The sequence below is a fragment of the Oncorhynchus nerka genome, linkage group LG8 (assembly GCF_034236695.1).
Source record: "Oncorhynchus nerka isolate Pitt River linkage group LG8, Oner_Uvic_2.0, whole genome shotgun sequence".
Lineage (NCBI taxonomy): Eukaryota > Metazoa > Chordata > Actinopteri > Salmoniformes > Salmonidae > Oncorhynchus > Oncorhynchus nerka.
Genome location: NC_088403.1, coordinates 44408983 through 44436068, shown reverse-complemented (window position 1 = coordinate 44436068; position 27086 = coordinate 44408983). Strand labels below are relative to the sequence as shown.

The 27086-nt window shown below is 43.1% G+C and overlaps 1 protein-coding gene and 1 long non-coding RNA gene across 9 annotated transcripts in view; one reads left to right on the top strand and one right to left on the bottom strand.

Moving 5' to 3' along the window:
* LOC115133376 (Fc receptor-like protein 5) overlaps window positions 1–25505 on the top strand; it is a 41090-nt gene extending 15585 nt beyond the window's left edge. For 3 of the 8 annotated variants that reach the window (XM_029666553.2, XM_065021826.1, XM_065021828.1), the window contains 11 exons: window positions 8063–8347; window positions 8603–8866; window positions 9081–9401; window positions 9496–9774; window positions 9948–10196; window positions 10385–10501; window positions 10615–10639; window positions 10724–10812; window positions 16373–16453; window positions 16531–16593; window positions 16703–20180. In XM_029666553.2, coding sequence (XP_029522413.2) covers window positions 8063–8347; window positions 8603–8866; window positions 9081–9401; window positions 9496–9774; window positions 9948–10196; window positions 10385–10501; window positions 10615–10639; window positions 10724–10812; window positions 16373–16453; window positions 16531–16593; window positions 16703–16707 — 1778 coding nt within the window. In that variant the 3' untranslated portion in view covers window positions 16708–20180. Of the gene's footprint in view, window positions 1–8062; window positions 8348–8602; window positions 8867–9080; window positions 9402–9495; window positions 9775–9947; window positions 10197–10384; window positions 10502–10614; window positions 10640–10723; window positions 10813–16372; window positions 16454–16517; window positions 16594–16702; window positions 20181–20817 lie in introns of those variants that run through there. The other 5 variants (XM_029666549.2, XM_029666545.2, XM_029666547.2 and 2 more) reach the window with 5 other exon arrangements.
* On the bottom strand, window positions 17644–22797 carry LOC135572931 (uncharacterized). Its single transcript, XR_010464561.1, has 2 exons — window positions 22352–22797; window positions 17644–20466 (listed from the first exon to the last, which is right to left on the bottom strand). It is a non-coding gene; the product is annotated as an uncharacterized LOC135572931 (long non-coding RNA).
* Window positions 25506–27086: the final 1581 nt, after the last annotated feature.

Below are 27086 nucleotides of genomic sequence, written 5' to 3'. Positions count from 1 at the left end.
ACAGGAAGTGAGAAATCGATTTTCAAAACTGTGCCTATTGAAATCCCAGTGAGATATGGGCTAGGGCTTCCACTAGATGTCACCGTCTTCAGAAACTGGTTTGAGGATTCTACTATAAAGGAGAGGCTCATAATAGCTCTTTGAGTGAGTGGTCTGGCAGAGAGCCTCGGTCTCATGACGTGCACTCCCGACAGAGTTTGCTATCGTTCTAATGCTTTTCTTCAGACAATGAAATTCTCCGGTTGGAACCTTATTGATGATTTAAGTTTTAAAAATCCTACAGATTGATTGCATACATCATTTGACATGTTTCTACTGACTGTAATGGAACTTTTCAAGTTTTTGTCTGGAGGAAGTGCTCGTGCCTCATGAAGATGGATTATTGGGCTGAACACGCTAACAACAAGTGGCTAAATGATGGGCTTTATGGAACTTTATGGAACAAATCAGTAATTTATTGTCGAACTGGGTTTCCTGGGAGTGCCTTCTGATGAAGATCATCAAAGGTAAGTGAATATTTATAGTGTTTTTTCTAGCCAAAATTTTCTAGTTTTTTCTAGCCAAAATGGCCAATATTTCTTTGGCTGGATTGGGCTCTGAGCGCCGTTCTCAGATTATGCTTTTTCCGAAAGTTAAAAAAATCTGACACAGCGGTTGCATTAAGGAGAAGTCTATCTTTAATTCTGTGAATAACACTTGCATCTTTTATCAATGTTTATTATGAGTATTTCTGCAAAATCACCGGAGGTTTTGGAATCAAAACATTACTGCACGTAACGCGCCAATGTAAACTGAGATATTTGGATATAAATATGCACATTATCAAACAAAACATACATGTATTGTCTAACATGATGTCATATGACTGTAATCTGATGAAGATCATCAAAGGTTAGTGATTACTTTTATCTATATTTCTGCTTTTTGTGACTCCTATCTTTGGCTGGAAAAATGGCTGTGTGGTTTTTTGACTTGGCTATGACCTAACATAATCATATGTTGTGCTTTCGCTCTAAATCATTTTTTAAATCTGACACCATGGGTAGATTAACAGGATGTTTCTCTTTCATTTAGTGTATTGGACTTGCTTAGGGCTTACTTTTTCGTACATTCTGTTAAAAATCGCGCAACATTTTCAGCGCCCTGCTACTCATGCCAGGAATATAGTATATGCATATGATTAGTATGTGTGGATAGAAAACACTCAGACGTTTATAAAACTGGTTAAATCACGGCTGTGACTATAACAGAACGTGCGTTTCATCGAAAAGTGCAGGAAAATCTGATCACTGAAAATTGGAAAATATATCAATGCGCCACTTGCATGTATTGTCTATGGGAAAGCATATTACCTGGAGCCGAGATTGCAATTCCTACAGCTTCCACACGATGTCAACAGTCTTGTCATTTGCCTAGGATTTGTTTCTTGGTCAAACGAAGAAGAGACAGGCCATTTCTTCAGGTCTCGGACCGGATATTTTGGTTGAGATTTACCCGGACATTATTTCCAGACGTACCCCTATAGAATATACTTCGTCTCGTGATCAATTTGATCGCTTATTAACGTTTACTAATACCTAAAGTTGCATTACAAAAGTATTTCGAAGTGTTTTGTGAAAGTTTATCGTCAACTTTTTTAATTTAAAAAAATGACGTTACGTTATAAGACGCTATTTTTTTCCGTTTATCACACAGTCTTCATAGATCGATATCTAGGCTATATATGGACCGATTTAATCGAAAAAAAGACCCAATAGTGATTATGGGACATCTAGGAGTGCCAACAAAGAAGATGGTCAAAGGTAATGAATGTTTTATATTTTATTTGTGCGGTTTGTGTAGCGCCGACTATGCTAATTATTTTGTTTACGTCCCCTGCGGGTCTTTTGGGGTGTTACATGCTATCAGATAATAGCTTCTCATGCTTTCGCCGAAAAGCATTTTAAAAATCTGACTTGTTGCCTGGATTCACAACGAGTGTAGCTTTAATTCAATACCCTGCATGTGTATTTTAATGAACGTTTGAGTTTTAACTAGTACTATTAGCATTTAGCGTAGCGCATTTGCATTTCCAGATGTCTAGATGGGACGCCTGCGTGTCAGGTAGGAGCAAGAGGTTAACCTCTTGAAGCTATGGGGGCGCTATTTCATTATTGGATAAAAAAACGTTCCCGTTTTAAGCGCAATATTTTGTCACGAAAAGATGCTCGACTATGCATATATTTGGCAGCTTTGGAAAGAAAACACTCTGACGTTTCCAAAACTGCAAAGATATTATCTGTGAGTGCCACAGAACTCATGCTACAGGCGAAACCAAGATGAAACCTCAAACAGGAAATTAGCAGAATTTTTGAGGCTCTGTTTTCCATCGTCTCCTTATATGGCTGTGAATGTGCCATGAACGAGCCTAAGCTCTCTGCCGTTCGTCCAAGGTGTCTGCAGCATTGTGACGTATTTGTAGGCATATCATTGGAAGATTGGCCATAAGAGACTACATTTGCCAGGGGTCCGCCCGGTGTCCTTTGTCTAAATTGGTGCGTAATCTTCAGCTGCAGGCATTTTCCCGTGGGATTCAGAGGGGAAAGCACACTTCCACGAACGATATATCATCGAAGAGATATGTAGAAAAACACCTTGAGGATTGATTCTAAACAACGTTTGCCATGTTTCAGTCGATATTATGGAGTTATTTTGGAAAAAGTTTGGCGTTTTTATAACTGAATTTTCGGGGTTTTTGGTAGCCAAACATGACGCAGAAAATGGACCGATTTCTCCTAAACAAATAATCTTTCAGGAAAAACTGAACATTTGCTATCTAACTGAGAGTCTCCTCATTGAAAACATCCGAAGTTCTTCAAAGGTAAATGATTTATTTGAATGTTTTTCTGGTTTTTGTGAAAATGTTGCCTGCTGATGCTAACGCTAAATGCTAATGCTAGCTATCAATAGCTATCAATACTGTTACACAAATGCAAGTTTTGCTATGGTTGAGAAGCATATTTTTGAAAATCTGAGATGACAGTGTTGTTAACAAAAGGCTAAGCTTGAGAGCTAGCATATTGATTTCATTTCATTTGCGATTTTCATGAATAGTTAACGTTGTGTTATGCTAATGAGCTTGCGGATAGATTTACACAATCCTGGATACAGGTTTTTTTAGTAGCTAAACGTGACGCACAAAATGGAGCGATTTCTCCTAAACAAATAATCTTTCAGGAAAACGGAACATTTGCTATCTAACTGAGAGTCTCCTCATTGAAAACATCCGAAGTTCTTCAAAGGTAAATGATTTTATTTGAATGGTTTTCTGGTTTTTGTGAAAATGTTGCCTGCTGAATGCTAACGCTAAATGCTATGCTAACGCTAAATGCTGCTACACAAATGCTTGTTTTGCTATGGTAGAGAAGCATATTTTTTAAAATCTGAGATGACAGTGTTGTTAACAAAAGGCTAAGCTTAAGAGCTAGCATATTTATTTCATTTCATTTGCGATTTTCATGAATAGTTAACGTTGCGTTATGGTAATGAGTTTGAGCCTGTATTCACGATCCCGGATCCGGGATGGCTCGACGCAAGAAGTTAATTTTCCTGCGTTAAAGTCCCCGGCCACTAGGAGAGCCGCCTCAGGATGAGCGTTTTCCTGTTTGTTTATGGTGGGCTTAGGGCCAGCATCGGTCTGTGGTGGTATGCAGACAGATACGAAAAATACAGATGAAAACTCTCTAGGTAAATAGTGCTGTCTACTGCTTATCATGAGAAACTCTACCAAAGGGAAGCAAAACCTAGAGAGTTCCTTAGATATCGTGCACCAACTGTTGTTTACAAATATACATAGACCGGCTGCTGGTAAGACAATCCTGCCGATAGAGTGCATAACCTGCCAGCTGTACGTTATTAATGTCGTCATTCAGTCACAACTTGGTGAAACATAAGATATTACAGTTTTGAATGTCCCGTTGGTAGGATATCTGAGCTTTTAGTTCATCCCGTTTATTTTCCAACGATTGTACATTGGCTAACAGTACGGAAGACAAAGGCAGATTAGCCACTTGTCACCTGATCCTCACTAGGCACTCCAATCTCCTTCAGTGAAATCTCCATCTCTCTCTCCTGCAAATGACGGGGATGAGGGCCTGTTCGGGTGTCTGGAGTAAATCCTTCTCGTCCTACTCATTAAAGAAAAATGATTTGCCCAATTCAAGGTGAGTAATCGGTGTTCTGATGTCCAGAAGCTGTTTTCGGTCATAAGAGATTGTAGCGGCAACATTACATACAAAAAAGTTACAAACAATGTGAAAAACAAACAAAATAGCACGGTTACCCTTTCTAGGGCAGGGGTTCCGCTAGCGGAACACCTCGACAACATTCCGCTGAAAAGGCAGTGCGTGAAATTCAAAAATATTTTTTTGAAATATGTAACTTTCACACATTAAATCAGAGGGAAAAATACTCTAGACCACCTTTACTCTACACACAGAGATGCATACAAAGCTCTCCATCACCCTCCATTTGGCAAATCTGACCATAATTCTATGCTCCTGATTCCTGCTTACAAGCAAAAATTAATGCAGGAAGCACCATTGACTCGATCATTAAAAAAGTGATCAGATGAAGGAGATGCTAAACTACAGGAATGTTTTGCTAGCACACACTGGAATATGTTCCGGGATTCTTCTGATGGCATTGGGGAGTACACTGCATCAGTCACTGGCTTCATCAATAAGTGCATCGAAGACGTCGTTGCCACAGTGACTGTACGTACATACCCCAACCAGAAGCCATGGATTACAGGCAACATCCGCACCAAGCTAAAGGGTAGAGCTGCCGTTTTCAAGGAGCGGAACTCTAACCCGGAAGTTTATAAGAAATTCTGCTATGCCGACGAACCATCAAACAGGCAAAGCGTCAATAGAGGACTAAGATTGAATCGTACTACACCGGCTCCGATGCTCGTCGGGTGTGGCAGAGCTTGCAAACTATTCTAGACTACAAAGGGAAGCATAGCCGAGTGCTGCCCAGTGACACAAGCCTACCAGATGAGCTAAATAACTTATATGTTCGCTTCGAGGCAAGTAACACTGAAACATGCATGAGGGCATCAGCTGTTCCGGACGATTGTGTGATCACGCTCTACGCAGCCGATGTAAGTAAGACCTTTATTGACCTTTAGGTCAATATTCACAAGACCGCAGGGCCAGACGGATTACCAGGACGTGTACTGCGAACATGTGCTGACCAACTGGCAAGTGTCTTATTTACGTACGTAGAGACTCGAAATTGAGCTCAAGTGCATCCTGTTTCCATTTATCATCCTTGAGATGTTTCTACAACTTGATTGGAGTCCATCTGTGGTAAATTAAATTGTTTGGACATGATTGGAAATTTGAAAAGGTACACACCTGTCTATATAAGATCCCACAGTTGACAGTGCAGAGCTCTACGGAATTGTCCGTAGAGCTGCGAGACAGGATTGTGCCGAGGCACAGATCTGGGGAAGGTTACCAAAAAATGTCTGCAGCAATGAAGGTCCCATCAACAAAGTGGCCTCCATCATTCTTAAATGGAAGAAGTTTGGAACCATCAAGACTCTTCCTCGAGCTGACCGCCCGGCCAAACTGAGCAATCAGAGGAGAAGGGCCTTGTTCAGTGAGTTAACCAAGAACCCGATGGTCGCCCTGACAGATGTCCAGAGTTCCTCTGTGGAGATGGGAGAACCTTCCAGAAGGACAACCATCTCTGCAGCACTCCAGTAATCAGGCCATTCTTGTAGAGTGGCCAGGTGGAAGCAACTCCTCATTAAAAGGCACATGACAGCCCGCTTGAAGTTTGCCAAAAGGCACTTAGAGGACTCTCAAACCCTGAGAAAAACGATTCTCTGGTCTGATGAAACCAAGATGGCACTCCAGAATACCAAGCGTCACAACTGGAGGAAACCTGGCACCATCCCTAAGGTGAAGCATGGTGGTGGCAACATCATGCTGTGGGGATATTGTTCAGCAGCAGGGACTGGGAGACAAGTCAGGATCGAGGGAAAATGAACGATGCAAAGTACAGAGAGATCCTTGATGAAAACCTGCTCCAGAGCACTCAGGATCTCAGACTGGGGCAAAGGTTCACCCTCTAACAGGACAGTGACCCTAAGCACACATCCAAGACAACGCAGGAGTGGCTTCAGGACTCTCTGAATGTCCTTGAGTGACCCAGCCAGAGCCCGGACTTGAACCCGATCAAACATCTCTGGAGTGACCTGAAAATAGCTGGGCACCGACGCTCCCCATCCAACCTGAAGAATCGGAGATTACTCCCCAAATATAGGTGTGCCAAGCTTGTAGCGTCTTACCCAAGAAGAATTGAGGCTGTTTTCTGTTGTGGAAATTCTAATAAATAATGAGTAGAGACAAGGTCAATCACCAATCAGGATATTACTTTATTCAAACCTTATTAACCTCTTCCCTCTACTCGGGACGCTTGCGTCCCAACTAGAGCTCTGGAAATGCAAATGTGCTACGCTAAATGCTAATAGTATTAGTTAAAACTCAAACGTTCATTAAAATACACATGCAGGGTATCGAATTAAAGCTACACTCGTTGTGAATCCAGGTAACAAGTCAGATTTTTAAAATGCTTTTCGGCGAAAGCATGAGAAGCTATTATCTGATAGCATGCAACACCCCAAAAGACCCACAGGGGACGTAAACAAAATAATTAGCATTTCGGCGTTACACAAACCGCACAATAAAATAGAAAACATTCATTACCTTTCACCATCTTCTTTGTTGGCACTCCTAGATGTCCCATAAACACTATTTGGGTCTTTATTTCGATTAAATCGGTCCATATAAAGCCTAGATATCGTTATATGTAGACTGTGTGATAAACGAAAAAAACATCGTTTCAAAACGTAACGTAATTTTTTAAAATTCAAAAAGTCGACGATAAACTTTCACAAAACACTTCGAAATACGTTTGTAATGCAACTTTAGGTATTCGTAAACGTTAATAAGCGATAAAATTCATCAGGAGGCGATGTAAAGATCATTAGCTGTCCGTCTGGAAAAATGTCCGGCTAGAAACTCAACCAAAATATCCGGTCCCAGACCGGAGGAGATACGGTGTCCTGTATGTGTTTGACCAAGAAAAAACTCGAAGGGAAATGACAAGACTCTAGACACCGTGTGGAAGCTGTAGGTACTGCAACCTCAGTCAATTAATTGTGGTTCACGTTTATCAATGGGTTCAAGTAGCTTTATGGATATATTTTCCCATTTTCAGTGATCAGTTTTTCCTGTGCTTTTCGATGTAAATGCCGTTCTGGTAAAGCCACAGCAGTGATTTAACCAGTTTTTTAAACGTCTGAGTGTTTTCTATCCACACAGACTAAGCAAATGCATATACTATATTCCTGGCATGAGTAGCAGGGCGCTGAAATGTTGCACGATTTTTAACAGAATGTTCAAAAAAGTAGAGGGTAGAAGCAACAGGTTAATAAGGGAACACAGAGCAATTGCTTCTACAATAATGAGGCTGGTCAACTCAACACTCCCAAGTGCTGTGGCTAGCAGCTCTGACACAAAGAATACAAAATACATTTTATAGCAAGTCTCCATGACAAACAACAGATGTATGGAATGGGTCACAAGGTGAGACTTGATATATGATCAAGGAGTATCCCCCAGCCAGATAGTATTTGTTATGAAAACTGTTCTTATTGTACAGAGCTTAGGCCCCTAAGACGAGGCTCTGATCTCGTCCATGGTACAGAAACACCAACTACTTATAGGGCTTAAATCAATTGGAGTCCTGAGGCGAGTGAGCCTCTGGGTCATACACTATCCCAGGATAGGTGTAACATCAGAGATGACGTACAATAGTTCCAGACACTGCCCCACACAACTTGTCTCAGACCGTATCTCCTCCAAGGCCAAAGGAGGGAGTGACTGGCACACAGACAAGTATACTTTGCCTAGTATTTTTATAGTATGAAAACGTTCCAACAACAGCTAAATCTATGGATATTACCAAGCATGTTTCCAGATCTTTAAATTATGCTCTTTTCTCACAGCCCTGCCCAAAGCTACACTCAACATAACACCAAACCCTGCATACACTGGAGAGACAGTAACTCTGACGTGTTCAGTGGGGTCTGACAGTGGCTGGAGCTATAAATGGTACAAAGGCAACGCTAAGAAAGTAGTGACCTTGTCTGGCAGACACTCTACAACAGGAGCCACCTTCACCATCAGTAGAGCTACTGAGTCTGACCAGGGTCTCTACTGGTGTCAGGGAGAGATCCAGTCCAGATCCATATCATCAATCATCAGTGATCCTGTCACTATCACTGTGAAAGGTGAGTAATTGTGTGTGTGTGTGTGTGTGTGTGTGTGTGTGTGTGTGTGTGTGTGTGTGTGTGTGTGTGTGGACATCACTGTATATGTCAGCAATCTGATGACCAGATCTTGGTAAGTCAGACAGTTCAGAATGTATACTGTATGTTCAGAAATGGCAACTTATGATATGGTCATGTTGTGGAAAATTCTGATCAACATTATTTTACATTATAAGCTCTGTGATAATGTTTATTTTCTGTGTTGTGTCTGTGCAGAGAGACCTGCGGCTGTTCTGACCCTCCAACCCAACTGGCCCCAGATTTTCAGTGGAGAGACTGTCACTCTCAGATGTGACATACAGGGGGGAGAAGAGATTGATTATGCTTTTTATAACAGTGGGATGTCGGTCTCCACCAAAACAGAGCCTGAGTACAGAATCAGTCCTGCAAAGAATGGTCTATATACCTGTGAAGGTCTTCAGAAAAGAAATGGCTTAAAACACTCCCAGACAAGTAATGTTATACAATTAACTGTGTTAGGTAAGTCTGTTTTTATGGGATTGCAAGAGAAAGAGACAGAATAGTGAGAAAAAGACATAAGGAATGAGGTCAAATAGCAGACAGAGATCAATGATCAATTAGATTTAGATTTTAGGGTAAGGTACTATACCATAATAACAAAATGGGTAATTTTTTTATCTTAAATTATTTGAACATTTAACTCATTTAATCATGTCATTATCCTTTGTAACAGATCAACCCCAAGCTGTCCTAAGTGTCTCTCCTCAGTGGCTGAACCCTGGAGACTCAGTTACTCTGAGCTGTGGGTTTAAAGAGTCATCTACAGGCTGGAGGATCTTCTGGTACCGAACTGTTCCCTACACAGCTGGGTTACTCTCCCTGTCAGATAGGTCCTACTCTGTAGAGCCTCTATCTGGCAAGGGGACTAGTGAAGACTCCTACACTCTGATCCCTGCTGGTTCTAGTCACACAGGAGGATATGTGTGTAGAGCTGGAAGAGGAGACCCAGTTTATGACACACTCTACAGTAAACCTCAGTTTCTCTGGTCAGGAGGTAACTAACCGCATTGTAACTGCATTTAATCACACTTAAGTCCCCCTCATGTGTATATATAACTATAATTTGACTCTGTCACTCTTTGTTTCAGAGCCGCAACCTTCAGTGTCTCTCAAAATGAGACCTAACAGAACTCAACACTTTACATCAAAGTCTCTCTCACTAAGCTGTGAGGAGAAGAGGAATTCTACTGGATGGAAACTGAAGAGATACAGAGAGAAAGCAGTGGAGTCAGGATGTGACTCTAACTGGGGATCAATAGCAGGATCCACATGTACCATCAGATCCACATGTAAAAAGGACAGTGGAGTTTACTGGTGTGAGTCTGGATCAGGAGAGTACAGTAATGCTGTCAACATCACAGTGGCTGGTACGTCTATTGTCCAACATTCACTAACCTTTTTTACATTACAATGTATAATAACGATGTTCAATTCTGTAACTGAATGGGTGCATTTCATAGAATACAAGCTCATCAGATGTTAATATATTGTGAGTGATTACTCCAGATTTACAGTTTTATTGATATATTATGTTACACAGTTGGCCCTCTGATCCTGGAGAGCCCTGCCTATCCCATAACTGAGGGAGACTCTGTCACTCTGCGCTGTACAAATAGATATCAGGAAACAAACCCGAACCCCAAGGTTGATTTCTACAAAGATGGAGTACTCATCAGGAATGAGACCACAGGAGAAATGACCATCCCTGCAGTATCCAAGTCAGATGAAGGCTTCTATAAGTGTACATTTAATGAAGAAGAATCACCAAAGAGCTGGGTGAGAGTGAGAGGTGAGAAAATAATAATGATCACATTACATTTTCATCTATGGTCATCAGAGATTTGTAGTGTTAAAAAGCATACTGTAGGTTTGGAGTTGCAAGCTCAGGCTGGTCATCTGATCTCAAGTCAGTTGCCAAATATATATAAGGTATCTACAGAATTGTTTCACTTTGTCCATTTGTTGTTCTCTCTCCAGGCGTAACTCCTGGACCCTCTACATCAGTCCCAGTAGGAGTGGTTGTGGGCCTGGTTGTTGCTGGTGTTCTACTGACCATTCTCCTGGTACTGCTGTGTCGATATAAAAATGCCAAAGGTGAGACTTTTATAATTTCTCATTAAACCTTTTTGTTCATGTTTAGGAGAAAAAAATTGCAAAAGTTCAAAACATTCATGACCTGATATAATAGTATGCATTTCTCATGACAGATTCCTGTTGCAACAGGACATTCTCGTGAGTACCCCTGTCTTTCAACTGTTCCTTTTCATACAGTAAAATATAATCTGTGTGTTTCATGACTCTCTCTCTCCCTGTAAGGCTCCCCCAGCCCCAGAGCACCAACCAACAGGACCACGAATCTACCCAGGGACGGGCTCCTGATCCTGGGTATACACATTTGCAGCATGGTCAGTCTCTCAGTCCAGACCACTGTCTCTCTCCCCTCTCTGTAATTTCACACACTAACTTTTCACCATTCACTTTGTATACAACATGCTACTGTACTTTAAAGTCCCTAGACAAGCTGAGGGAAAACCAACACATTCTGTCATGTATTGTCATGTTATGTCTTGTCCCTGTTCTTTCTCTTCTCTTCGTTTCCCCCTGCTGGTCGTATTAGGTTACTTTCTCTCCCTCTATCTCTCTCTCTCTCTCTATGGTCCTTTCCTGCTCCCAGCTGTTCCTCATTCTCCTAACGACCTTGTTTACTCTCTCACACCTGTCCCCTCTTTTCCCTCTGATTAAGCCTCTATTTCTCTCTCTGTTTCTGCTTCTGTCTTTGTCGGATTCTCGTTTGCTTTGCCCTTGTCCCGTCCTGTCGTATTCTGCCTCTTCATTAGATGCTGCGTGTGAGCAGGTGTCTCTGTCCTCTACGGCCCGCGCCTACCCGGAGGGACCTGCAGTCTGTTGCCGCTAGCCCTGCTATTCTCCTCTACTGCTAGAGGGGGACTCTCCTGTAAAGATTGAGGATTTATGTTTTCCCTGTTTGGACATTAAAAGACTCTGTTTCTGTTAAACCGCTTTTGGGTCCTCACTCACCTGCATAACAGAAGAATCCGACCAAGAATGGACCCAGCGACTTCGGATCCTCTCCACTCAGCCGTCGAGATCCAGGGAGCGATGCTAGGCAGACACGAGCAGGAATTGTCTGCTGCTCGACATGCCGTTGAGACCCTGGCCGCCCAAGTCTCCGACCTCTCGAAACATATTCACCATCTCCGCCTCGATCCACCGGCTACTTCCAGGGCTTCCGAGTCTCCGGAGCCCAGAATTAATAACCCACCGTGTTACTCTGGGGAGCCCACTGAATGCCGCTCGTTCCTCACCCAGTATGATATTGTGGTCTCTCTCCAGCCCAACACGTACTCCAGGGGTACAGCTCGTATCGCCTACGTCATATCTCTCCTTACTGGACGGGCACGGCAATCTGGGAGGCAAGGGCTGAGTGTACTAACCAGTATCAGAACTTTAAGGAGGAGATGATACAGGTTTTTGATCGTTCAGTTTTTGGGAAAGAAGCTTCCAGGGCCCTGTCTTCCCTATGTCAAGGTAATCGATCCATAACTGATTACTCTATAGAGTTTCGCACTCTTGCTGCCTCCAGTGACTGGAACGAGCCGGCGTTGCTCGCTCGTTTTCTGGAGGGTCTCCGCGCGGAGGTAAAGGATGAGATTCTCTCCCGGGAGGTTCCTTCCAGCGTGGATTCCTTGATTGAACTCGCTATTCGCATAGAACGACGGGTAGATCTTCGTCACCGAGCTCGTGGAAGGGAGCTCGCGTTATCCGTTTCCCCCCTCTCCGCATCACTACCATCTTCCTCCACTGGCTCAGGTGCTGAGCCCATGCAGCTGGGGGTATTCGCATCTCGACTAAGGAGAGGGAACGGAGAATCACCAACCGCCTCTGTCTCTATTGCGGTTCCGCTGGTCATTTTGTCATTTCATGTCCAGTAAAGGCCAGAGCTCATCAGTAAGCGGAGGGCTACTGGTGAGCGCTACTACTCAGGTCTCTCCTTCAAGATCCTGTACTACCTTGTCGGTCCATCTACGCTGGACCGGTTCGGCAGCTTCCTGCAGTGCCTTGATAGACTCTGGGGCGGAGGGCTGTTTTATGGACGAAGCCTGGGCTCGGGAACATGACATTCCTCTCAGACAGTTAGGGGAGCCCACGGCCATGTTCGCCTTGGATGGTAGTCCTCTCCCCAGGATTCAGCGTGAAACGCTACCTTTAACCCTCACTGTCTCTGGTAATCATAGCGAAACCATTTCTTTTTTAATTTTTCGTTCACCTTTTACACCTGTTGTTTTGGGCCATCCCTGGCTAGTGTGTCATAATCCTTCTATTAATTGGTCTAGTAATTCTATCCTCTCCTGGAACGTCTCTTGTCATGTGAAGTGTTTAATGTCTGCTATCCCTCCTGTTTCTTCTGCCCCTTCTTCACAGGAGGAGCCTGGTGATTTGACAGGGGTGCCGGAGGAATATCATGATCTGCGCACGGTCTTCAGTCGGTCCAGGGCCACCTCCCTTCCTCCGCACCGGTCGTATGATTGTAGTATTGATCTCCTTCCGGGTACCACTCCCCCCCGGGGTAGACTATACTCTCTGTCGGCTCCCGAACGTAAGGCTCTCGAAGATTATTTGTCTGTAGCTCTCGACGCCGGTACCGTAGTCCCTTCCTCCTCTCCCGCCGGAGCGGGTTTTTTTGTTAAGAAAAAGGACGGGACCCTGCGCCCCTGCGTGGATTATCGAGGCTGAATGACATAACGGTTAAGAATCGTTATCCGCTTCCCCTTATGTCTTCAGCCTTCGAGATCCTGCAGGGAGCCAGGTTTTTCACTAAGTTGGACCTTCGTAACGCTTACCATCTCGTGCGCATCAGGGAGGGGGACGAGTGGAAAACGGCGTTTAACACTCCGTTAGGGCACTTTGAATACCGGGTTCTGCCGTTCGGCCTCGCTAACGCTCCAGCTGTCTTTCAGGCATTAGTTAATGATGTACTGAGAGACATGCTGAACATCTTTGTTTTCGTTTACCTTGACGATATCCTGATTTTTTCACCGTCACTCCAGATTCATGTTCAGCACGTTCGACGTGTCCTCCAGCGCCTTTTAGAGAATTGTCTTTTTGTGAAGGCTGAGAAGTGCGCTTTTCATGTCTCCTCCGTCACATTTCTCGGTTCTGTTATTTCCGCTGAAGGCATTAAGATGGATCCCGCTAAGGTCCAAGCTGTCAGCGATTGGCCCGTCCCTAAGTCACGTGTCGAGCTGCAGCGCTTTCTCGGCTTCGCGAATTTCTATCGTCGTTTCATTCGTAATTTCGGTCAGGTGGCAGCTCCTCTCACAGCCCTTACTTCTGTCAAGACGTGCTTTAAGTGGTCCGTTTCCGCCCAGGGAGCTTTTGATCTCCTCAAGAAGCGTTTTACATCCGCTCCTATCCTTGTTACACCTGACGTCTCTAGACAGTTCATTGTCGAGGTTGACGCGTCAGAGGTGGGCGTGGGAGCCATTCTTTCCCAGCGCTCCCATTCTGACGACAAGGTCCACCCTTGCGCGTATTTTTCTCATCACCTGTCGCCGTCGGAACGTAACTATGATGTGGAAACCGCGAACTGCTCGCCATCCGCTTAGCCCTAGGCGAATGGCGACAGTGGTTGGAGGGGCGACCGTTCCTTTTGTCGTTTGGACTGACCATAGGAACCTTGAGTACATCCGTTCTGCCAAACGACTTAATGCGCGTCAGGCTCGTTGGGCGCTGTTTTTCGCTCGTTTCGAGTTCGTTATTTCTTATCGTCCGGGCTCTAAGAACACCAAGCCTGATGCTTTATCCCGTCTCTTCAGTTCTTCAGTAGCCTCCACCGACCCCGAGGGGATTCTCCCTGAGGGGCGTGTTGTCGGGTTGACTGTCTGGGGAATTGAGAGGCAGGTAAAGCAAGCACTCACTCACACTCCGTCGCCGCGCGCTTGTCCTAGGAACCTTCTTTTCGTTCCCGTTCCTACTCGTCTGGCCGTTCTTCAGTGGGCTTACTCTGCCAAGTTAGCCGGCCACCCCGGCATTCGGGGTACGCTTGCTTCTATTCGCCAGCGTTTTTGGTGGCCCACTCAGGAGCGTGACACGCGTCGTTTCGTGGCTGCTTGTTCGGACTGCGCGCAGACTAAGTCCGGTAACTCTCCTCCTGCCGGCCGTCTCAGACCGCTTTCCATTCCCTCTCGACCGTGGTCTCACATCGCCTTAGACTTTATTACCGGTCTGCCTTCGTCAGCGGGGAAGACTGTTATTCTAACGGTTGTCGATAGGTTCTCTAAGGCGGCTCATTTTATTCCCCTCGCTAAGCTTCCTTCTGCTAAAGAGACGGCACAAATCATCATTGAGAATCTTTTCAGAATTCATGGCCTTCCGTCAGACGCCGTTTCGGACAGGGGTCCGCAATTCACGTCTCAATTTTGGAGGGAGTTTTGCCGTTTGATTGGGGCTTCCGTCAGTCTCTCTTCCGGTTTTCACCCCCAGTCTAACGGTCAAGCAGAACGGGCCAATCAGACTATTGGTCGCATCTTACGCAGTCTTTCCTTTCGTAACCCTGCGTCTTGGGCAGAACAGCTCCCCTGGGCAGAATACGCTCACAACTCGCTTCCTTCGTCTGCGACCGGGCTATCTCCTTTTCAGAGTAGCCTCGGGTACCAGCCTCCTCTGTTCTCGTCCCAGCTCGCCGAGTCCAGCGTCCCCTCCGCTCAGGCTTTTGTCCAACGTTGTGAGCGCACCTGGAAGAGGGTCAGGTCTGCACTTTGCCGTTATAGGGCGCAGACTGTGAGAGCTGCTAATAAGCGTAGGACTAAGAGTCCTAGGTATTGTCGCGGTCAGAGAGTATGGCTCTCCACTCGTAACCTTCCCCTTATGACAGCTTCTCGCAAATTGACCCCGCGGTTCATTGGTCCGTTCCGTATTTCTCAGGTCATTAATCCTGTCGCAGTGCGACTTCTTCTTCCGCGACATCTTCGTCGCGTCCACCCGGTCTTCCATGTCTCCTGTGTCAAGCCCTTTCTTCGCGCCCCCGTTCGTCTCCCCCCCCCCCCGTCCTTGTCGAGGGCGCACCTATCTACAGGGTCCGGAAGATTATGGACATGCGTCCTCGGGGCCGTGGTCATCAGTACCTAGTGGATTGGGAGGGGTACGGTCCTGAGGAAAGGAGTTGGGTTCCATCTCGGGACGTGCTGGACCGTTCGCTGATCGATGATTTCCTCCGTTGCCGCCAGGTTTCCTCCTCGAGTGCGCCAGGAGGCGCTCGGTGAGTGGGGGGGTACTGTCATGTATTGTCATGTTATGTCTTGTCCCTGTTCTTTCTCTTCTCTTCGTTTCCCCCTGCTGGTCGTATTAGGTTACTTTCTCTCCCTCTATCTCTCTCTCTCTCTCTATGGTCCTTTCCTGCTCCCAGCTGTTCCTCATTCTCCTAACGACCTCGTTTACTCTCTCACACCTGTCCCCTCTTTTCCCTCTGATTAAGTCTCTATTTCTCTCTCTGTTTCTGCTTCTGTCTTTGTCGGATTCTCGTTTGCTTTGCCCTTGTCCCGTCCTGTCGTATTCTGCCTCTTCATTAGATGCTGCGTGTGAGCAGGTGTCTCTGTCCTCTACGGCCCGCGCCTACCCGGAGGGACCTGCAGTCTGTTGCCGCTAGCCCTGCTATTCTCCTCTACTGCTAGAGGGGGACTCTCCTGTAAAGATTGAGGATTTATGTTTTCCCTGTTTGGACATTAAAAGACTCTGTTTCTGTTAAACCGCTTTTGGGTCCTCACTCACCTGCATAACACATTCATCTTTCTATCTGTTCTTTGGTGGCGCTAACATCTACGATACAATCACTCCCTCAGACAATAATGACAATGGTATTGTATAATGTATGTTAAGTTAAGCATGAATACAGTATAGAGTTGTTGTTGCACTAAGTAGAGATATTAGTGTATTACCTGTATGTTTCAGATGCTGGTGCTGCTGCTGCTGGACCAAGTGATGTGATGTACGCCCAGATTCAACTCAAAGAGTTGGACAAGAAAAATAAAAGTAATTCTCAACCGTCACATAACTTAATACAAAATGCAGCATTGTTTTTCACTCATAAAAAAAGTCCTCCTCCTCAGAAATGCCAGCTGATCCAAAAGAAAATCCAGTCTATTCTGAGGTCAAGACAGGGAAGACCACAGGTGAGACCCATTCTACAGGTTGGCAATCAGTGAAATCTAAATGTGCGATTTTGGAATTTTGATGAAGATGTGTAATAATCTCATTCTTTCATTTGTCCATTTTCATCAGCTTAAACAGAAGGCCAAAGCCAAAGAAGAAAGGTAAGACTAGACATCCCTCCATATTTCCCCTCACTCCTCTTTTTATTTTACCTTTATTTAACTAGGCAAGTCAGTTAAGAACAAACTCTAGTTTTCAATGACGGCCTAGGAACAGGCCGCCACTGAGGGTTAACTGCCTTGTTCAGGGGCAGAACAGCAGATTTGTACCTTGTCAGCTTAGTCCAACTCTCTAACCACCAGCTGTATATTATTCTGTATATTCACTGGTTATATATATTTGTTTTGTATTTTCACCCCTTTTTTCTCCCCAATTTGATGATATCCAATTGGTAGTTACAGTCTTGTCTCATCGCTGCAACTCCTGTACGGCCTCAAGAGAGGCGAAGGTCAAGAGCCATGCGTCCTCCGAAACACAACCTAACCAAGCTGCACTGCTTCTTGACACAATGCCCATCCAACCCGGAAGCCAGCCGCACCAATGTGTCGGAGGAAACACCGTACACCTGGCGCCCGTGTCAGCATATGCACTGCATCTGGCCCGCCACAGGAGTCGCTAGTGCGCGATGAGACAAGGATATCCCTGCCGGCCAAACCCTCCCCTAACGATGCTGGGCCATTTGTGCGCCACCCCATGGGCCTCCCGGTCGTGAACCCAGAGTCTCTAGTGGCACAGCTAGTGCCTTAGACCACTGAGCCACTTGGTAGGCCTGGTTATATTATTCTAATGTGTTATCCTTACCCCTTATAGAAACTGCAAATCCACCTGAGGCAGATTTGGTCTATTCTCAAGTGAAGCCAGGCACATCCACAGATAAGACAAATTATAGTCGTATGCTATTGATATTTAATATGATACTAATATGGAACTAATTCTTCAATGTCAAAGTATACTTAATCTATTGTTAGGTTCTGGACAAACTGTAGTAAAAACTCAGACGGACAACTAGAAAAAGCTCAAACCAAGTTTATTCCCCCTCTGGGTCATACATCTGCAAAGACGAGGCATGAATACACAAGCACATATATTTATAACTTTGCACTAGGCGAGGTCAACTCCTTACAAATCTAGACAACCAATACATCTCCGTTGCTAGGCAGGGATTTAATTGGTACCTCTCACTGGTGTAGTCAGACCTGCCTGATACTAAAACATTTGTGGGCATGGAAGTGTATGTGTGAGATAGGACTGTAGGACTGTAGTAGACAAGTCATTGTGGTGGGCCTCTCTGGTCTCCCTCCCAGAGGTTTCTTCTCACTTCATCCGTTGATTCGACCTCAAGACGCATTCTTCACTCCTCCCTAGTTCCGCAGCTGGCCTGCCTTATCAGTGATTAACTGTTGCCCTTCACCTCCCTCCTTAGAAACATGGAACAGAATATGAACTTTCTACACTCAGTAACTTTCCACACACCTAGTTCCCATCAACCCTTCATTGGCCCCATCATATACATTCCTTATACATGTGAAGTAATCAATCGATTCTAGAATGATAACATGAATAAGTATATTTCAAGCTAGATTTCAACACTACTTAAAGGACGTCTATTTGTTTGATTCTTAAGAGATTGTTTGACTGCGTGTCCTAAACTACTTTGTGTGGTGAAATGTTGCAGGTCCTTGAGGGATGGAGGGATGGCGGGATGGCGGGACACACGCAAACACACACACACACACACACGCACGCACGCACGCACGCACGCACGCACGCACGCACACACACACACACACAATAACACCTTGTACATTAAGGATTTGTTTCTTATTTTATTTATCAACAGATATATTGTATTTAAGCATGGTTTGATTGTGTATTACTGTAACAGCTTTTTCTATTGTGTGGTGTAATGATAATGGATCTTATCTGCAGCTACAGTAATTGTATCTGCTTTGTGTTGTGTATTGAATTGTACTGTATTGTTGTAAATGTGTTACAATGGTTATCTTTGATTTATTATGTCTGTTATGCAGATGATAGAATAACATATTTGCATATGAATTTCCAAAATATTATAAGTATTATTCATGTTTTCTTCTAATGGCCTGTACTTTTAAATTATCTTTGCATTATGCTTTTTTATAAACTTTTTATTTTTTTTATCCACCTGATGGAATGAGTGCTTTCTTACAGTAAATGGATGTTGTCATTGAAAATGTTTCCATAAAACCTCATTTGGTCAAACCTCCTTTCAGCCTAGTATAGATCTTAGGCTCACAAATGTTTGAGTTAAAGGGCTTCTTGTGACTCCCCATCCCGGATCCGGGAGCGTAATCATCACCTGACACTAATTAGCATAACGCAACGGACATAAATATCCCTAGAAAATATTCTTATTCATGAAAATCACAAATGAAATATATTGAGACACAGCTTAGCCTTTTGTTAATCACCCTGTCATCTCAGATTTTCAAAATATCCTTTACAGCCAAAGCTAGACAAGCATTTGTGTAAGTTTATCGATAGCCTAGCATAGCATTATGCCTTGCTAGCAGCAGGCAACCTTGTCACAAATCAGAAAAGCAATCAAATTAAATCGTTTACCTTTGATCAACTTTGGATGTTTTCACTCACGAGACTCCCAGGTAGATAGCCAAAGTAAATGTTTTCCCAAAAGATTATTTTTGTAGGCGAAATAGCTCCATTTGTTCTTCACGTTTGGCTGAGAAATCGCCCTGAAATTGCAGTCACGAAAACGGCGAAAAATATTCCAAATTAGCTCCATAATATCGACAGAAACATGGCAAACGTTGTTTATAATCAATCCTCAAGGTGTTTTTCTAATATCTATTCGATAATATATCCGTCGGGACAATTAGTTATTCAGTAGGACCGATTGGAGTAATGGCTACCTCTGTATTTTACACAAGAATCTCTCTCGGAGCCACCATGTGACCACTTACGCAATGTAGCTGCCTACGGCTATTCTTCAACATAAATGCGTAAAACTACGTCACAATGCTGTAGACACCCTGGGGAATACGTAGAAAGCGTAAGCTCGTTGATGGCACATTCACAGCTCAATAGGGACTCATTGGAACGCAGCGCTTTCAAAACCTGGGGCACTTCCGGATTGGATTTTTCTCAGGCTTTAGCCTGCAACATCAGTTCTGTTATACTCACAGACAATATCTTTAACATTTTGGAAACGTTAGAGTGTTTTCTATCCAAAGTTGTCAATTATATGCATATTCTAGCATCTTGTCCTGACAAAATATCCCGTTTAAAACGCGATTTTTTTTTCTCCAAAAATGAAAATACTGCCCCTAGAGTCGCAAATTAAAGGGGCAATCTGCTATTTCTGCATCCATTTTTGGACTTAATTAAATCTACCCATTGAATCTTGAGAAATATAACATAAATGCCTCATGAACACAGTTCAAATGCCAAACCCCAACAAAGGGTATATAACAAAGTATTGAGATAAACTTTTGTTATTGACCAAATACTTATTTTCCACCATAATTTGCAAATAAATTCATTAACAATTGATATGATTTTCTGGATTTCTTTTTCTCATTTTGTCTGTCATAGTTGAAGTGTACCTATGATGAGATGAAAATTACAGGCCTCTCTCATCTTTTTAAGTAGGAGAACATGCACAATTGGTGGCTGACTAAATACATTTTTGCCCCACTGTATTTATAATGTCGCCGTGCAGTATATGAAGCATTTATGGTGAATGATTACACAGTAAAAGAGTGTGATTCGTACTTGTGAGAGGGGTTATCAGATCCACCCCCACTTCTCTTTTCCTGTCATCTCATCCCGTTCTGCTGAATGTGGGGAAGAAGTGGATTTTAATTCAGTAAAAAAGGACCCACACACTCAGATATGTAAAGATATAAAGGGAAAATATGTGATGTGCCACATACAGCATAAACGAAACCTGGAAATGCGATACATAAATCCAATCCATTATTATCTATTATTGATTAGGTAGGACTTTGCATGGCAGTGTATTATTGTGTAATTATTCATGTAGGCACACTGTAACAAGTATTACAGTGTAACAATGAGTAATTACAACACTTGCTACTCCGTACTACATGAATATTTAAACAGTAATAAGATCATTGTAATATAGTGTGCAACCATTGATTGATGTCAGAATGTGTGTGTTTCAGGTGTGGGTTTCCTCTGATCATCAACAAGAGAGTGGGGGCCTCTGTAGATCTTCTGGCAGGCTTAAATAGGGGGCATTTCAAATCATTGGAGTGGAAGTATAGGGCTGTCACACCCTGATCTGTTTCACCTGTCTTAGTGCTCGTCTCCACCCCCTACCAGGTGTTTCCCAGCTCCCCTCATTATCCTCTGTGTATTTATACCTGTGTTCTCTGTTTGTCTGTTGCCAGTTTGTTTTGTTCATCAAGCCTACCAGCGTTTGTCCCCTTACTCCTGTCTATTTCTAGTTCCTGTTTTCTAGTTTTCCCCTTTTGACCATTCTGCCTACCCTGACCCTGAGCCTGTCTGCCGTCCTGTACCTTGTCCCACCACATTAGATTACTGACCTTTGCATGCCCTGAGACCCTGAGACTTTCTGCCGTTCTGTACCTTTTGGACTCTGATCTGGATTACTGACTTCTGCCTGCACTTGACCTGTCATTTTGCCTGCCCCCTGTTCTAGTAATAAACTTGTGTTACTTTGACACTGTCTGCATCTGGGTCTTCCCTAATACGTGATAATACGAACTGGCCATGACCAACCCAGCAGACAGACCAGCTCCACAATGCTGTCTCCCTGCAAGGAGCCACCATTGGACGACACGAGGAGTTGCTGCAATGTCTTATACCCTGGCAGAACACCATGACCAAGTGTTCAAGACTTTGCTGGAGCAATTCCGCTGATTCCCCACTGGGCAGCGGGTCACACTCTTCATTTCTCAACCTATCCCAGTGTTCCGAGAATCCTACTTACCTCCTCCGGAGCGCTACACTGGAGATTCCGGGAACCTGCAGGGTTTTTCCCTCCCAGTGCTCCCTCATTTTCGGGTTGCAGCCTTCTTCACTCCCCTCAGACCACTCGAGGATAGCGTACATCATAACGCTGATGTCCGGGAGGGCACTCGCCTGGGCTACGGCGGTGTGGGAGCTACAGGCCACCGTCTGCCTCAGGCTAGAGGGGTTCGTGGCAGAAGTTCGGAAGGTGTTTGATTCTCAGTTGTCCGGGAAAAAGTGGCTACTCATAAGCTGTTCCAGCTACGTCAAGACTCCCGTAGTGCTAATACACTAAAATCCAACAGCGTTCGAATATCTTATTGTTTTTCTTCTAATGGCTTACCTTCCGGGACTCACCCTATTCTTATAGTAGTCCCATGAACTAATCCATTCGGGATTTACCCCCTAGGATTTACCCTACAGGTACCAACCTTTTTGGGCTTACCTTCCGGGGCATACCATATACTTTATGGTACTAGCAGGAACCAACCTAATCGGGATTTACCCCCTAGGACTCATCCTCTACAGGTATCAACCTGTTCGGGTTTATCTTTCGGGACTTACCATATACCACAAAGCTACGACCGGATGTAATACAATGGGACTAATCTTAGGACTAAGCTTATGCTTTCTAGGTCCGTATCCTATAAGTGGTTCAGCCTACAACTGTCATCTCCTCAAGATGTTAGAATTGGTGATAACAGGTGTAGGAAGTGTGCCTACCTTATTTCTGGTGCCGGCTCCTGTTTCACTGATTCGGAATCTCTAGTTCGAACGCTCATCGCTGTGTACCCTGCTCACAGTGCCGTTGGGTTCTAATTTTCAGAGTAAAAACTCAACGGACACTATGAAAGCATAACCAAGTATATTCTTCCCAGAGGATCAACACAACTGCATTAGACAAAAAAAAAACATTTTCACACAAGCACGGATGTTTTACCCTTCCTCCTAGGTTGAGTCTCCTCCCACCCATCTGAGCAAACATTGTGTCTTTACTGCTAGGCAGGAAACTAAGTACTACAGCCATAAACGTTTCTTTATCCCTTAACGTGACCTGACCTGACCTCGACCCCCTTCATCACTAATCCATGGCCCTCTCCCCTTATCAATGACTGCCACATGTGATCCCTTTCCCTGCACGCAGGACATTACAAACGTAATAGCACCCACTATATACCTTCCTCCCACAGATAACCATTAACTTCTGGCGTCTAACCCTAAGCACTCAATATTTCAATAGGATCCCTGATATAATGTCAGCGTTATACATGACCTTCTCTCCCTCAGTGACATGAATAAGTATGTTTCATGTTCCCAGAACCCAACAGTATATATCATAAAGGCTTTGAGGGCTTAGAGAATTATGTTCTCAATGTTCATAAGCCAACTCAATTAAACTACTCAAGTCTGCTAAATCAGGATTTGTAAGATACTGATTGAAATGGAACAGACGGAGGCCCAGCTAAAATAGTCAATACGGTTTATTCACGAGAGCGCTGGTCTGTTGTACAAAACAATTCATTTTATACTGGCTTCTCACGCACACCCATTCACACTAACATACGCACACACACACACCCATTCACACTAACATACGCACACACATTCACACTAACATACACACACACACACACATTCACACTAACATACACACACACACCCATTCACACTAACATACGCACACACATTCACACAAACATACACACACACATTCACACTAACATACGCACACACATTCACACTAACATACACATCCTGCTACCCAGCCGACAAAGATTAGGGGAAGCCGTGAGACTTACTCCCCATCCTCCCTCAAAATAGGGAGACCCTGGGAAGTACTCTCAGAGCCCCCAGCCAAGGTCGGCACCGAATCTTGCTCTGTTTTTAAGATACTATAATAGACATATTGTGCAGACTATTGTTATACATGATTCTAATCAATTTCATACGATTGTATGGCTTCAGGGTGGAATATTCTAGTCATCCATCCACACCCTAACACCCTGACCTGAAACTCCAGGTTTATAGGCCACATCACGCCTGCAAGTCTCGTAATGCTGGCTTGCAAAGTGATATGTAATTCCTGTTGGATTCAGCAAAAGTTATCCAACAATTGGAACATTTAATCACACGCAACCTGCATTTAGAATGACTGCTGGGGTAGGGAAGATTGATTAGAGACTGCCTAAATCATATGAACTGGAACAACCATATCAGTAATATGTGAAATAACACCAACTACTAAAAGATTGGATTAGTTTAGAAACATTTATGTTATTTATGTTTATGTAGAATAATATTAGAATAATATCAATCGACCAATCGAAGTACATGCAAATACACAGGTATTGAAACAAAGCATTTTGAAAATCAACCAGCAAGAGATCATGCTGGAGTAATGATGATGATATTGATTGGCATGATTATGAGTTGTTTTGAGTAAACATGAATTTGTAATTTTACTCAACAAGCTTGTTCAAACACAACTGACTTCAAGCAGAGTTTGTTGATTAAAGACACTAACACATTGGCTCAAATTTTTGTCCTTTTTAAGTCCACTCAACTTGCATAATAACACTAATTAAGCAATTGCTATCTTCAGTTTCTTGGCAATTTCTCGCATGGAATAGCCTTAATTTCTCAGAACAAGAATAGACTGACGAGTTTCAGAAGAAACTTATTTGTTTCTGGCCATTTCAAGCCTGTAATTGAACCCACAAATGCTGATGCTACAGATACTCAACTTGTCTAAAGAAGGCCAGTTATATTGCTTCTGTAATCAGAAAAATAGTTTTCAGCTGTGCTAACATAATTGAAAAAGGGTTTTCTAATGATCAATTAGCCCTTTAAAATGATCAACTTGGATTAGCTAACACAACGTGCCATTGGAACACAGGGGTGATGGTTGCTGATAATGGGCCTCTGTATGCCTATGTAGATATTCCATTTTAAAAATCTGCGGTTTTGTCACGCCCTGGCCTTAGTATTTTGTGTTTTCTTTATTATTTTGGTCAGGCCAGGGTTTGACATGGGTTTATTTTTATGTGTCTTGTCTAGGGGTTTATTAGATTTATGGGGTTGTGTTGCAGTAATTAAATTCCTCTGTTTTAATACCCAATTAAAATCAAACACTCTGTCAATTCATAAGGATTTGTATGACCCTTATTTGTATAAAATGGACAGAGCCCAGTCTTAAAGTCAGCCAGCAGCTTTTATTCACGAGAGTACTGCTCCTTACACATTTTACCACAGGTTATAAACTTAAAATGACGTCATTAGTTTCAGTACCAGCCCGTGTCATCTCCGCTCTAGTACAAAGGCTGTATGGTTCTCACATCGTCTCTCCCTATTAAGATGATATATGACTGAGCTTAGGACAGCTGGTGTAGATAAGCCTTCTAGCCAGTCTGGCTATAAGTTCATTCATTTCTGCCATGGTACAGACAGTCATTGTTCTAATTCTTGATTATATTTGCACACATTATATTCAGTACTAAGATGAAAAAGAAAATTCATACATATACAGTAACATAATAGTATTCTGATTAGTACATATACAGTAACATAATAGTATTCTGATTAGTCAGTCCTGATTGAAATGTATACATAATTAGTCATCATTGATAAAAATATTGTATTTAGTAGAGTTGTCTAGGAAAGTCTATTGTTGCCTAGAGTGGTTCTCAATCAGAGGCAGGTGTTTATCGTTGTCTCTGATTGGGAACCATATTTAGGCAGCCATATTCTTTGAATATTTCGTGGGTGATTGTTCCTGTCTCTGTGTTTGTTGCACCAGATAGGGCTATTTCGTTTTTTTACGTTTCTTGTTTTGTATATTGTTCATTTTTTTTCTTTCATTAAAGATTTATAAAGATAACCACGCTGCATTTTGGTCCTCCTCTCTTTCACCAGAAGAAAACCGTAACAGGTTTCCAGCTGCAATAGTCATTTACAACATTAACAATGTCTACACTGTATTTCTGATCAATTTGATGTTATTTTATGGACACAAAATGTGCTTTCCTTCAGAAACAAGCACATTTGTCAGTGAACCCAAACAGTGGTGTATATATTTCATAAATTTTAGAATATTTTTATTTATTTAACTAGGCAAGTCAGTTAAGAACAAATTCTTATTCTCAATGATGACTTAGGAACAGTGGGTTAACTGCCTTGTTCAGAACAACAGATTTTTACCTTGTCAGCTCATGGATCTGATATTGCGACCTTTCGGTTACCAGTCCAACACTCTAACCACTAGGCTACCTGCCACCCCAATAAGGTTGTAACGTAACAAAATGTGGAAAAAGTCAATGTTCTGTATGTCCTTTTCAAAGAGAGGAATGACAATGTCCTTTCAGCATACATATTCTGTAGTTCACTTATTAATGTATCTATTTCACATTCAATCTATCACTGTGATCACTACTTTCCTGGGTTATTACTTTGAACAGTTGACAGACTGTAACTCAAGAACATCTACATGCAGTTGACCTCCAAATAGCTACAACATAAACCAAATTATAAATATGCCATGAAGTCCAAGAAGGCTCGTAATTTAACAATTGTATTTGTAAGTTTGTTATTAACACATGAAAGTTCACAGCTTACAGAAGGTATTACTGCCAAAAAAATGCATTACATTTCTTTTTTAAAGCTCAAATAGCTGTCCTGTGAAGTCGTGACTTGCGACATATGCCTAGTTTCCTGAAACGGGTCACATATACGCACAATAAATGTGGTAACTGATGATGACATTGTTTGGTTACACTGTTTACCGACTACAGAGAAATGGAGTCGTTGGTCTTTGCAGCTTTTAATCAGGTTGTAGCATGAGCCCGAGAGACTTTAGGAATCTATATATAAGTGGCAAAAACAAGGATGTGACCCTTTGGAATCACCTGGATTTCTGCATACATTTGTCAGAAAATGTGATCTGATCTTCATCTTAGTCACAACAATAGACAAACACAGTGTGCTTAAACTAATAACACGCAAATGATTGTATTTTTCTTTTCTATATTGAATACATAATTTAAACATTCACAGTGTAGGTTGGAAAAAGTATGTGAACCCCTAGGCTAATGGCTTTTCCAAAAGCTAATTGAAATCAGGTGTCAGCTAACCTGGTGTCCAATCAATGAGACAAGATTGTAGATGTTGGTTAGGGCTGCCTTGTCCTATGAACACTCACAAAATGTGAGTTTGCTATTCACAAGAAGAATTGCCTGATGTGAACCATACCTCGAACAAAAGAGAACAGAAGACATACGATTAAGAATTGTTGACTTGTGTAAAGCTGGAAAGGGTTACAAATGTATCTCTAAAAGCTGTGATGTTCATCAGTCCAAGGTAAGATGAATTGACTATAAATGGCGAAAGTTCAGCACTGTTGCTACTCTCTCTAGGAGTGGCCGTCCTGCAAAGATGACTGCAAGAGCACAGTGCAGAATGCTGA